General features: G+C 42.3%; 1 protein-coding gene across 1 annotated transcript in view; it reads right to left on the reverse strand.

The window, feature by feature from the left end:
- Positions 1-14500, reverse strand: part of ST6GAL2 (ST6 beta-galactoside alpha-2,6-sialyltransferase 2) — a 47528-nt gene that overhangs the window by 25954 nt on the left and 7074 nt on the right. The window contains exons 2-4 of the mRNA XM_059688389.1: positions 12013-12110; positions 10469-10570; positions 5403-5577 (exon numbers count right to left, since the gene is read on the reverse strand). Coding sequence (XP_059544372.1) covers positions 5403-5577; positions 10469-10570; positions 12013-12110 — 375 coding nt within the window. The remainder of the gene's footprint in view (positions 1-5402; positions 5578-10468; positions 10571-12012; positions 12111-14500) is intronic.

Consider the following 14500-nt stretch of genomic DNA (forward strand, 5'->3'; position numbering starts at 1 on the left):
CTTACTATCTGCAACAGCATGGAGAGTATTATAAGAGAAATATGCCAGTCAGAGAAAGATACGTATCACATGATCTCACTCATGTGGAATCTAATGGATAAAATAAAATGATTAACAAAATACTAGTACATCCACAGACTTATGATGGATCAGACTGGCGAATTTCAGAGAGAAGGCTAGGGGGTGGGGGAGTGATTAACAGGGGAACTTATATGCATAGCCCATGGACTCAGACAATAGTGCGGTGAAGGCCTCAGAGAGTCAGGTATAGGGTGGAGGGGGGTTAATGGGAAAAAACACAAAGGAAACACCTGTAATACTTTCAACAATAAAGATAAATTTTTTAAAAAGTAGCATATGGTCAACTCTGGCAAACAGTGCATGGACCCTTGGAAAGTAATGTGGTTTATAGTAATTAAAGTCCCTTTTAATTTTTTATTAGTTATAGTCCTTAAAACCTATGTCTATTTTCTAATTCTTGAATTGCTAATTTTTTCACTTTGCCTTCATAATTCTAATAGTTTGATAAAAAAAAAAAAAACTAACACATCTTAATGTGAAATAAGAAATTCAGTACAATTTTACTTCCTTCAACTCACCATTATGTAATCCTATATAATAAAACCCTAATAAGCAAATCGACCAAACAGTGGAACGACTGGTCACTATGATGTGCACTGACCACCAGGGGGCAGACACTCAATGCAGAAGCTGCTCCCTAGTGATCAGTGTGCTCCCACAGGGGGAGCGCAGTTCAGCCAGAAGCCGGGCTTACCGCTGGTGAGCACAGTGGCAGTGGCAGGAGTTTTTTTTACTTCTATAGTAGGTGGACATTTCCACCCCCCAGGGGTCCCAGACTGCAAGAGGGCACAGGCCAGGCTGAGGTACCCTCCCCACCACCCAGTGCACAAATAACATGCACCAGGCCTCTAGTCTAGCATAATATAAAGTTATAAAACTAGATATTGTTTTTGTTATATATTACTCTTTCCAGAGAATTTTTACTTTAGCACTTATTTTTGTCCCAACAATTAAATATTTCGACTAACAAAAAAAATAGTAATTGTTTCCCTTTCCCAGAAGACTCCATACCCCAGTTTCTCTCTGATAAGGTAAGCCTACAAGATTTATGTGACATCAGGGAGGCTGTTACTGCTGGGCTAGGGGTTGCTAAAGAAGGTGCAGAAGGCATTTCTTTGAATAAAAGGCACTGGCTAACTCATCTGCCCAAATATTGCTGAGAGGCTGGTTTCCTGAAATCCACAAAGAGGTGGGACCTTGCTTATACCCCACTAATTAGTATATCCAAGAATCTGGTTCCTAAGATGATACAACTAACCAACCACCAAACTAACAAAAATCCACTTTTAGGAAGGGTATTTATAGTCAGCTGAGACATATGCCTTTTTACACTAAGTTCTCTGGGCATAAAATGAGTCTCATCTTTGTGTAGCTCCTTGTCACAACCATGAGGCTAACTTGTATAGTGGACAGAAAGTAGCCAATGTGATAATTTATGACCCCTAATAAGTACTGTGGCTTCCTCCATCCCTGCTTCCTCTCTTAGAGCCCTGGCTCTAGATCAGCGGTTCTCAACCTGTGGGTCGCGACCCCTTTGGGGGTCAAATGACCCTTTTACAAGGGTCGCCTAAGACCATCGGAAAACACATATACAATTACATATTTTTTTTGTGATTAATCACTATGCTTTAATTATGTTCAATTTGTAACAATGAAATTGGGGGTTACCACAACATGAGGAACTGTATTAAAGGGTTGCGGCATTAGGAAGGTTGAGAACCACTGCTCTAGAGAAACCAGGACCAGGCTGTGAGGACCCTCAAGCACTCAAGCGGCCCTGTGGACAGGACCTGGGTGGTAAACTGAGGCCTCTGGCAACAGCCATTGTACAAGTAAGTGAGCCGCCTTGGAAGCAGACTGGCTGGCCCAAGTCTAAATTGCTTGACTGCAACCTCCTGAGATACAAGCCAAATCACCCAGCTAATGTGCTCCTGGATTACTAACCACAGAAACTGTGTGAGGTAACACCTGCTTATTGTTCTTTGCAGTACCTGAGTTTTGGGGTAATTGCTTCACAGCATTAGATAACTGATACACAAGCCCTCTGGGTGATTCTGATATATGCTATACTTTCAGAACCACTGAGCTAAAAGGTTCCCCACCCCTGACCTTCACAATGAGTTCAGCCCAGGAACAGGCCTCTAACTAGTACCAATAACATTACATTTAAGGGACCAGGTGTGTTCCTCTGGGAATCTAAAAGCCATTGACTAAATTTCCATAACATAAATGCCTTTTGTGTTCAAAACAGCCAAGTTTTATTATTATTAATATTTTAAATATGTTTTTTAATTGATGTTTGCGAGAGAGGAATGGAGAGAAGAGAGAAACATTGATCAGCTGCCTCCTGAATGCCCCCTACTGGGGATCTAGCCCACAACACGGGCATGTGCCCTGCCTGGGAATCAAACCAATGATCCTTTGGTGCACAGTATGATGCTCAACCAACTGAGCCATACCAGCCAGGGCAAAACAGTCAACTTTTAGAGTCCCTCTATCTCACACATGCTGATTCATAAACACATATAGGGAAAATGTGTGCAGTGGATTTAGAAATGGAAGACATTAAATGTGAGACAGCTTTTTTCCAGCTGGACGAGCAGCTCATCAATAAAGAAAAGGATTCATCCTGCTTCACTTGCAGATGGAACCCTGTGCTCATCAGGAAAGCAGCCAGACCAGGGGCTGTGTGCTGCTCTTCTCTGAAGGAGCGTGTCCTGCTGATCGTGCACCTGGGCAGAACCTGGAAATGCACGCACATGGAGACATTCTCACCTCATGGATGGGCTCCACCACCGGTTCTTTTGTTCAGTAATTGACATTACTGGTTGGAATGTTTGGAAATGATGAGGTGACAAGACAATAAGTCAATAGCTTTTCAACATGACCTTAGAACATGAAGGCACATTTGGAGAACACTTTGATAAGCAAAGAAAACACTCATTGATCTTTAAAAATTCTTCTGGCAGATAGATTAAGATGCGGGTGACATCGTTTTACTGGTATATAAAAAAGTCAGATAAATTATAGAACAGTCTCTGCTCTGAGCATATTTCTAGCAAGATCCAGGAAGAGTACAAAGGTTGTAACATCAGCAGGAGATGCAGAGGGTGACAGCTCTGCTGGGCATACTTGCCCAGGTGGTATCTCTTGCCCACCTTTAGTGAGGTGCTCACACTTAAATAAGGCAAGGAACAAAAGTGGCAGACAAAGTCAATGACATCAAGCCACACCTTCTACTAGTATACACTTATATCCCCACAGACCCAGCCTGCCCAATGGGAACAATGATGCCTTATCGACTTGTTCTTTTTCATTCTGGCCAAACTTAACAGTGTGACCTGCAGAACTGCCTGTGACCATGGAGAGTTCTCTGTCTGAACTGCCCAAGCCAGTGGCCACCAGGAGCACATGGCTACTGAAACCTGAAATGGGGCTGGTATTAATCCCAGTTGGTTTAAATGTGGATAGCCATTTGTGGCTAACAGCTGCAATACAGAACAGAGCACAGCTAGAAAATAACAACTGCAAATCGGCCCACTAACTCATCTTTTCAAAAGTTGTATTATTATTTGCATTTCTCAAATGTGCATATGGAGAGGCACAGGATTAAGCAACTTGCCCATAATTAGAAAGCTAGTAAATGTCAGAGAAGAAGTCACAGTCTGTCCAACCCAATGACACGCTCCCAAAGACTTCAAACTGCAATCCCCTTTTTCATGTAGAAGAAGCTGGAAAGGCAAGTATCAGCCTGGGAAATTCCAAATTCTCAGTCAACAGCTATGAAAGGAGGCTGGTCATATATATGAGGCATGATTTCTTTCAACAAAAACACCTGGGGAAAATGTCTTCTCCAGCTGTGACTAGCTAACTTGAATATCTCAAACTATATCACAATAAGCATATCCAACAGCCCACCACTGTGCCCTAAAACTTTTACTCTAATCAAATATTAGCCAAATGAATTCATGGGAAAGCAACAGAAAGAAAAAGATATTAAATTCCTGACACACCCTATTATACTGTCTAAGCATTATTCCATCACCCTTTTGCTGACAAATTAATTATACCTTGTTTCCTAAATCAACAGATTCAATGGAACTGCACAAAAGATAAAGAGATTAGGATTTCAAGACTGATTTGGAAAAAAAGGAGTGTCAAAGGCATGGCTTTAAAAATTGAAGAGTAATATTCGGTCACAGTGTAAATTTTGTCTTGAATTCTACATAAAATATTCACATTATTACAATACTAAAAGCCCACTCCAACACCTGTAAGTCTCAGTTCAGATATTGTGCATGTTCCCAGTATCCACGAGGAAACCAGTGTAGCTCCTTAAATGCTCCTTTACATACAGGGACGCCAAGGCGCACAGTTCTGGACACTGAAATCAGGGGGAGAATGTTACAGTTTCCTGTGCACAAAACTAATATCTTTGGTTCTATTACTACCTTCATATTGCCAAGGAGATCTAAGAAATGCTTGGGGCAATATACTGAAACATAGGTAAACAAATGGGATAAGACCACAACTTTGAGGATCAAAGCCTGGCTAAAAACATGTGATAATCTTGTTACATCAAATCTAGTTTTAGGTTAGAGCTGGTGGACTCTGGTGGTAAGAGCTGTCTAAGGTCCTAAAATTAATCTCTCCAGAGCCTGGGCCACCTGGCACTGTCCTGTGGTCACACATTAATTTCCAGCCAGTCCTCCCGCCAGCACTGTGCATGGCAGTGGGTGGTGGATCAGAGATGGCCAAGGTGGGCTCTGTGTGTCCTCCCTTGAAGCAGACAGGACCTCAACTGCTCTGACCACCAGAACATAGCATGGTGATGCTGTGCACATCTCCAGGCCTCAGCCATGACACTGACAGTTCTATTGCCTGTGTTTTGGACCACTTGCCTGGAGCTCATTTAGGAAGTGCAGCTATTCTGAGTCCACCATGTAAGAGGCCATGTGTGGCCATAGGCCAACAGTCCCAGCTGAGCCTGAACTCCCGCTGGGAGCGAGAATTCCTTCCATGGGACAAGACATGGAACAAAGCCATCCCATGAAGCAGCTGAACACAACCCAACAACCCCAGACAAGCCCATACTGACCCATAAAATAGTGCAAGAAAATAAAGTAGTTCTTAGAATTTTGGGTAGTGGGCAATGTGGCAATAGAAACTGGAGAAGAATGTTTCTCTTTTCTTCAGCTGGTCTATTTCCCCTCTAAAACCACCTTTACTTGCTCTTATTGTATAACATGAATGTGTATTTATTGCCTATCAGGCCTAACCTTCCTGCACATCACTCTTTACCGTTTTACCAGTGCACCTACCAATGAAGCCAGAAGATGGTGGGTTGGGCTGAATCTTCTCCTTGGTGTTCTCCTGGATGATGTCCCAAAGCTGCCATACAAATTTAGGGTGAAGAATGTAGAAGGGCTGATCTGGGTTCCTCTGACGATGCTGAACATATGGTGTGAACAGGTTGTAGTCTGGCTTCTTGTACCACTAAGAGAAAAAATCAACACAATCCAGTCCTGAGGGCCACACTGTGCAAAGGACACAGGACAGCACCAGAGGGAGGTAGGGACTCAGAGGGGAGTGGGGAATGCGGACAGAGAGCAGGGGTCCCACTAGGCCAGTGGTTCTCAACCTTCCTAATGTTGCAACCCTTTAATACAATTCCTCATGTTGTGGTGACCCCCAACCATAAAATTATTTTCGTTGCTGCTTCATAACTGTAAATTTGCTACTGTTATGAATTGTAATGTAAATATCTGATATGCAGGATGTATTTTCATTGTTATAAATTGAACATAATTAAAGCATAGTGATTAATCACAAAACAATATGTAATTATATATGTGTTTTCCGATGGTCTTAGGCGACCCCTGTGAAAGGGTCGTTTGACCTCCAAAGGGGTCACGATCCACGGGTTGAGAACCGCTGAACTAGACAGATGCTGCATGCAGCGCTCAGCAGACTTCTGCAAAGGGCTTATGGGTTTATGGTCTCTGTGGCAATCACTCAGCTCTATCTTTGTGCTAGGAAAGCAGCCACACAAAATGCCATATGAATGGCTTGGCTTTGTTTCAACAAAACTTTATTTAAAACGAGGGCCAGGGGAAACCAAGATGGCGGCATAGGTAAATACCAGAGATTGCTACCTCGCACAACCACTTCAAGAATACAACTAAAAGACAGAACGGGCATCATCCAGAACCACAGGAAGGCTGGCTGAGAAGAAATACTACAACTAGAAGGAAAGAGAAAAGCATACTGAGACTCAGAGGAGCTGCAGTGCAGAAGTTAAGTGCACAGGTACGGAGGCGGACGCAGAAAGGGCTGGCGGCTGAGGACATGGTTGGCTTTTTCAATTGAGAGGGAGTCTCAAACTCCCTATTGCTCTGAACTCCAGTTCTGGGTGAATCTCTGGGGACCCTGACTGATACGGGGAGAGGCTAGATTGTCTGGCATCGTTCGCATCTCAAGGGCGGCTTTCTCTCAGAGGTGCTTGCAGCGATTACCTGGACACTGAGACTCCGGGCTTTTAGAGAAGGACTGCCATAGCTGTTTGCTCCGCCCTATTGATCCCCTGGGACCCCGCCCTGCCCAAGCTGTGCACAGAGGCTTTTGCAAGCTGAAAATTACCTAACAAACTTGCAGCTGGCACAAGGCCCCAGGTCATCTTGCATTCCTTCACAGCTGAGCTCCAGCTGAATAGCCTCAGGCAAAGGCTAGATTAGCACGTCCTGTAAGACCCAGAAGCCAGTATACGCGGTGGTCAGAGTGACTCAGTGAGCACCAAAGCCCCACTGAAGCAAGTCTTGCCCCGAAGGGGTGTCTCCAGCACAGAAGTTTTCCCACTGCAGACACAGCTGATTCTCACAGCCAACTGGTCAATTCCTCCCAGTGATACCTACAACAATCAAGGCTTAACTACAACAGGACTGTGCACACAGCCCACAAAGGGGGTGCACCAAGAGAGTCCACCTCAGGTAATTGGGGAGGCTGAGCCACTGGGCCCTAGAGGACACTTAGCACAGAAAGCCACTCCATCAACACAGGGAAGCACAAAAAATGCGGAGACAAAGAAAAAGGTCACAAATGACAGAAATGGAGGAAAGCAAACGACTGGATATAGAGTTCAAAACCACACTTTTAAGGTTTTTCGAGAACTGTCTAGAAGCCGCCGATAAATTTAGTAAGACCCTCGAAAAGACGGGTGAGACTGCCGATAAATGTAGTGAGATCCTCAAGAAATCTAGTCAGACCCTCGATGTTATGATAAAGGACCAACTGGAAATTAAGCATACACTGACTGAAATGAAGGATATTATACAGACTCCCAACAGCAGATTAGAGCAGGGGTGGGCAAACTTTTTGACTCGAGGGCCACAATGGGTTCTTAAACTGGACCGGAGGGCCGGAACAAAAGTATGGATAGAGTGTTTGTGTGAACTAATATAAATTCAAAGTAAACATCATTACATAAAAGGGTATGGTCTTTTCTTTTTTTAGTTTTATTCATTTCAAACGGGCTGGATCCGGCCCGCGGGCCGTAGTTTGTCCACAGCTGGACTAGAGGATTGCAAGAATCAAGTCAATGATTTGAAATACGAAGAAGTAAAAAACACCCAACCAGAAAAGCAAAATGAAAAAAGAATCCAAAAATACGAAGATAGCGTAAGGAGCCTCTGGGACAGCTTCAAGTGTACCAACATCAGAATTATAAGGGTGCCAGAAGAAGAGAGAGAGCAAGATATTGAAAACCTATTTGAAGAAATGACAGAAAACTTCCCCTACCTGGTGAAAGCAATAGACTTACAAGTCCAGGAAGCGCAGAGAACCCCAAATAGGAATCCAAAGAGGACCACACCAAGACACATCATCATTAAAATGCCAAGAGCAAAAGACAAAGAGAAAATCTTAAAAGCAGCAAGAGAAAGAAAGTCAATTACCTACAAGGGAGTACCCATACGAATGTCAGCTGATTTCTCAACAGAAACTTTGCAGGCCAGAAGGGAGTGGCAAGAAATATTCAAAGTGATGAATGCCAAGAACCTACAACCAAGAATACTTTATCCAGCAAAGTTATCATTCAGAATTGAAGGTCAGATAACGAGCTTCACAGATAAGAAAAAGCTAAAAGAGTTCATCACCACCAAACCAGTATTATATGAAATGCTGAAAGGTATCCTTTAAGAAGAGGAAGAAGAAGAAAAAGGTAAAGATACAAATTATGAAAAACAAATACACCTCTATCAACAAATGAATCTAAAAATCAGGTGAATAATCTGATGAACAGAATGAACTGGTGATTATAATAGAATCAGGGGCATAGAAAGGGAGTGGACTGACTATTCTTGGGGGGGAAAGGGGTGAGGGGGATGCGGGAAGAGACTGGACAAAAATTGTGCACCTATGGAAGAGGACAGTGGGTGGGGAGTGAGGGCGGAGGGTGGGGTGGGAACTGGGTGGAGGGGAGTTATGGGGGGGAAAAAGAGGAACAAATGTAATAATCTGAACAATAAAGATTTAATTGAAAAAAAAAACACACACAAAAATAACAAAACCAGGGCCATATTTGTCCCGTGGCTGTGGTTTGCTGACCTCTGGGCTCAAAACTAAAGTTTTGCGAATAGAATCTAAAACGACAGAAAGCAAATCAGTTAATGCCTAGGGCTAGGGCTAGGATGACCCATAGGTGTGGCACAAGGGCCTCTGGAGTGATGAAAATATCCTATTTCTTAATTGTGGTGGTGGATACATGATTATAGATATTTGCTAATACTCATCAAAATGTATGCTTACATTGATTGTATATAAAATATTTTATGAAAAAATAAACTATAGGTTGATTTAAAAAAATGTTTGCAGAAGTGTGTTAGTTGTCACCATGAAATGAGATTTGGAGAAAGTGTATGAGGGGGAGACTCAGCTCAGGCTCCCAGCTCCCTTCAGAGAGACACCTGGTCTAGAGTAAGATCCCAAGGAACAGTCCATGGTTGAATGTGTTCTGTTGCTTTGAAGATGCTGAGGATGGCTGGGCCAGATGATCTTAAGTGAGGCAGTGGGAAGGAATGTGGGACTTGCTTCTTCCCCTCCTTCGATCCTGACACAGTGAATGGAAGGACAGGCCCTCGGACAACAGCTTGTCACTCAGACTTCAGCACCATGGCGTTCACACCCATGTGGTTGCACAGCCCTGTGCCTTGCACTTGGAGGCTTCCAACAGAGCAACAAGCAAGGTTCGACAACTAGAAGCTCTTGGTCTGTCCACAAACAGCAAGAGAGCTATCCGAACTCCAAGCCAGAGAACCTCAGGCTGGGAAAGAAGCTGAAAAGTTCAAACACTCACGTGATGCTTGATTCTCAATGGATGGCACAAATGAGAGCCCAAAAGGCTTTCTCAGAAAACACATATCAATGCTGTGCACTACATTTCTGGAAATGGGGCTCTGACAGACATATTTGAAAAATCCTCTCCAGATGGTTCTGATTTCAATCCTGGTTAAAGTGGTTAGTAATCACACTAGGTAAAGATCCAGCTTCATGAGGAACAGCGACAGAACACTCCTTTCAGAGGGACCCATCAACCCTGGGCAGCTCTCTTAGAAAGATATCTCTCACAGGGGGGTGGGGTGAGGGGGGAGTTGCAGAAGAGCCAAAATCAGTCCCCTCCACAAGACTGCATTCTCTTGAGTCACAGCAAAACAAATCGAAAGACACTCATTGGCACAGAGGACAGCATCTGCCATGGTGAAATTATCATCCATCTTCCAGCGACACTGGCTCTTCCTCCCAGGCTTTACCAGAAGTAACTGGCTGCCTGTTTAGATAGCCAGTGACTTGCCAGAAAGTCGTGCATATAAGTTGCCTACATTTTGATGGCTAGCCATGATCTTGTTTATGCATCACAAGATTAAACAGGCTGAGAAGCTGACGCAGAGTGACCCACTCAAGGAAAGCCTGTAACAGGTTCATTTAAATAGCAAACTGGTGATACACAAGTTTAGATTTTTCTTGCCAAGCACTTCCAATTTATTTCAAAAGGTCTGTAACTTCTTGGAAGGTAATGTAACCCTATCATAATGGGAATATTTTGAGTTTAATCAGCCCAACCTCCAGTGTAACTAGGAATTTCTGAACATTTGGACATTGGACATTGAAAAAAAAATCCTCCACAGCAAAAGCCCTTTTTAGATGGACAATGCTCACCAAGCATGTTATGGGAAGTGTGTATCAAGGTGGCATGGCACACATGTATTTAAGCAGCATCCACGATCAGTTTCATAATGTCTATCAGAGCTAACCTTTGACTTGCTCCCATGAGTAATCAGTCAAAGGCACTTTCTGACCACTAGGGTCAGGGTAGGGGTGACAAATGAAGACTTACCAGGTCAAGATTTGCAGAATAAGGAGCAGGGTCCCAGGCCACCAAAATGACATCTTTATATAATGAACTGTCAATGAAGTGATGGTTGGGGTTGGTCAGAATCTGCAAATACATAGAAAAATAATTTCAAAGCAAGTGTTTGGTTCTTCAAAATCATATTTTAAAAAGAGATGAAAAATAATTTTCCTTGCTCTGATCCATTTTTAAATTGTCCCTCGGCTTTGTTTTCCTCTGGGGGAGGGAGAGAGGCTGGCATCGTGTGCTAAAGCTCCTAAAAAATGTTTGGGGAAATGAGGTTTTGTTATTTGTTTGTTTGTTTTTAAATCCCCCAGTTCTTACATTTGCACCCAGCACTATACTCATATCTAGTGGAATCAAATCGGCTCCTGAAAGACGTAACCTAACTCATTCAGGGCCCTACAACCTTCTCCAATTGTCTTCACAGGTAACTTGGGAGAGAGCTGCAGATGTGGATGAACTGAATTCTGCAGGTGCCTCAGCGTGCCAGCCTAGAACAACGGGGACACAGCGAGCCAGCAAACCTGAGTCAGCCTGGGTGGCCATTTCCTCTGGGGCCCTGTCTAGTCTGGATGAGTTCTTCAATCTCACCTGCCAATCATCTTTTTTAAAAATTACATTTTTGAGAAAAAATAATGTGCTGATTTCAGTTTTAAGGTGCAATTTTTCAGTTTCTAAGATGTACTTTTTCCCTTCACATTTTAATGTTTCTGTAGTTAAAAGTTATCCTATAGTGACATGTATTTTAATTTGGTGAAGGTTATCTCCTCCTCTCTGAAAAGCTGCTATTAAATGAATGGTGAATCTTATAATCAATGGCATCTATAAATGAAGGAAATGTGGTAATCATTCTTATCTTGCTGTGTGCTGCCTGGCTCAGGGTACTAGGCAGAAATCTAATCTTTTGTTCTGCAAGCAACTCATCAGAAATCATTCATCACCTCATATTTTTCTATATAGTTTGAAACTCTAGAAATCGTTGTGGTTTGTTCTGAGTATAATTTTGCTACAAATTTGGAAAACATTCTTATTAAGAATACAAAGAAAAGAGATATTTTCATTTTCAATTCAACAATCCATTTTCATTTTTAAAATTTTCAAATAACAGACTAAAGGTTCAAGCTACCCTACTACCCTTGAATTTTGTACCTTTGCTTTTCTCTCCTCCATATCCCCTGCTTTCTCTTGGCCACTACTTCTTGTAAGTTTAACATCCTTTGAAATCCACACGATGCAACATGGTAAGTTTTATATATATATATATATATATATATATATATATATATATATATATATATATATAACTTTTTTTTCTTTTGAGCTTATTTTCTTATTTTTTTCCTATTCATGTCACACACAAATTCCCATTTCTCTACATTTTTTCCTCATTAATTGTTTATAATTACAAGACCCATAGAAATAAGGAAAATCGTGATCATGATTTTCTGAGTAATTTCTCTTCACTCGTCCAGTTAAACTATTTACCTATAGAGCACACATCCATGCAAGCATTCCATCCATCTTACCTGGGAATTAATGATGCGCACAGTGGTTTTATTCCCAACATCTCTCTCATAGCCACGGGTGGGAGCCGCGTTAAATCTCAAGACTGCATCATGAGAATCTAGGGGCACATAAATGACACTCTCACATTTTTTTCTATCTGTAGAATAAACATAATCTAGGAAAATATCTTAAAGTGAATCTTTTAAACTGGAAGCTAATCAGACACCAACAATGAAGAGACCCATGGACACATTTTCAGCATACTGTTTATTTAGAATGAGATGCTGCCAGGGGCAGATCAGCATGGAGGCACAATCCATGCAATTACAGCAGGTCCTGTGGCATCTAAGTTATTCAGAGATGCTTACGTGTCCACATCTTTACAAGGGGACATGCTTTTTGCAGCCATTCTCCTAAAGACTCCAAAACTTTTTGAAGATGGAATCTATGGGAACAGGACGCTACAAACAGGCTGCTCACCGTGGCTTCTCATTGCTGCAGGGAGCTGAGGCTGCTCCTGCTGCCTCCAACGCCATTGCCTGCACCAAGATCAAGTGTGTCTCTCACAGTCAGACCCACAGCCTTCACTGTATCTTGACTACTTTTGGGTGCTGGTTTGTGCTTAAAAAAGAAAACCAGCCGTAGTTTCTGTGCATCTTTACCTACTGCTGACAATGCCAAGAAGACCCACACGAGAGCAGTCATAGTGCATTCTTCCTTTTCCAGCAATGGCCTACCTTACTGCCTCGCCCTGGAGGAAGGGAGGCACCAGCTACCAATGCTACTTATAGTCCATCGGGCACATCGTGGTCCACGGAGCTTCACCACGTCTCCCTCCATTTGACTCAAAAGTCAGACTTTCCCAAGTTCTCTGAGGTCCCAAAAGATGGCTCCCATATCATAGAGGCTGACAAGGGAGACAAGAACTAGAAGTCAGGGAAAGTGGGCTCCCATCTGACTAAGGGATGGAATGGGAGATGTGTTTGTTCTCTTTCCACAGCGCAGTCTGTATACATGTCTTGAAATTTCCTGTGCTAAGTAATTCATTTTTCAGAGACCAGCCTGAAATCAGACTTAATCAGCAATAAGGGAATCTCCATAGGCTACTTTTAGCTTCAAAAATTCTATGCACATTTCAGGTTCAACTTGGAGCAATGACACTGCCTATTTGTGAGGGAGTGAGGTGAATTATGCATTTCTGATCTGCCAAAAAGTCTTGTGGATACATGCCACCTTTACAGTGACCACACTCCACTCAAGCCCCTAAAGCAGCTCCCATTCTCCACTTGAGTCTATCCGCTCCTGTGAAGTCTCCTTGGGAGAGACCCTTCTACCCCCTAAATAGTAGAAACTTGGCAACGAAGATAATTTTATGTTTGGTTACAACATGAGGAACTGTATTTAAAGGGCCAGAAGGTTGAGAACCACTGCTCTAGATGCTTATTTTTTGGTCTCAGGACCCCTTTACATTCTTGAAAATGTATGACAACCCAAAGGCATTATGCTTATTTGAACTACATCAATATTAGAAAGTAAAATAGAAAAACTTTAAATGTTTATTAATTTAATTTAAAATAACATTTTTATGTAAAATACATTTTCAAAGTGAAAAAAAAACACACACACACAAAAAAAAAAACCCAGTGAGAAGACTGGCACTGTTTTAAATGTTTGCAAATCTCATTAATGAGTGACTTTTCAGAAGACATTGGCTTCTCCTGGCTGCTGGTGCACACAGTCTGCTGCAATGTATTGCTTTAGTTGAAGTATATAAAGACTCAGATGTATCACTGGAAATGGGCGAAATATCTGAAGTCTTTGCAGATTACTGGGAACAGTCTTCTCTGACACTTCATCAAAACTTGGTAAGTGCTAGTTTATAAAAGGTGGCCGCAATGAGGAATGTGACACAGTATCAATGAACTTTTCATGCTGTTACATTAAAACCCATCAGTTTATCTTGCTCTTAAAATGGATGATTCACCCGTGCATAATTCTGTAACACTGTGCAATGATCACCTGAGACTATCAGTTCAGTAAGTTACCCAGATCTTCCAAATATTGATGCATTTTGTTATAAAGTATATCAAGCTCAAGCTTGAAAGCCTGAATTTTATCACTGGCAACCAACACTGTCAGTTATTTTCCTAAAAGTGATAGGCTCACTTAATCAGTTTTTGAGAATTTCGAAGACTGAATAAAGTCAGTTAGCCATTTGTTCAAGGTAAAATGTGTTTTCAGTAATAAAACGGCTCATTCCGCTCACAAGCCACACAGATGCTCTTCCCCGTGTGCCAGCACACACAGTGCTTTTCATGATATTTTCCCCTGAGCCCCCAAATCACAGGTACTCAGAGGCTGAGATTTAATAAAATCAACAATTTTCACTATTTCATGAAGGACATCTGTAAGTGAACCTGGCCCTTTTTGCTTTTACTCCTGAGTCTGGCAGCAAAAATGCCCTGCCCAACAGAGTTGGGCCTGCTGCCTTGATTTGTACTAAGAAGC

Source organism: Myotis daubentonii, chromosome 3 (assembly GCF_963259705.1).
Source record: "Myotis daubentonii chromosome 3, mMyoDau2.1, whole genome shotgun sequence".
In the NCBI taxonomy this organism is placed as follows: Eukaryota; Metazoa; Chordata; class Mammalia; order Chiroptera; family Vespertilionidae; genus Myotis; species Myotis daubentonii.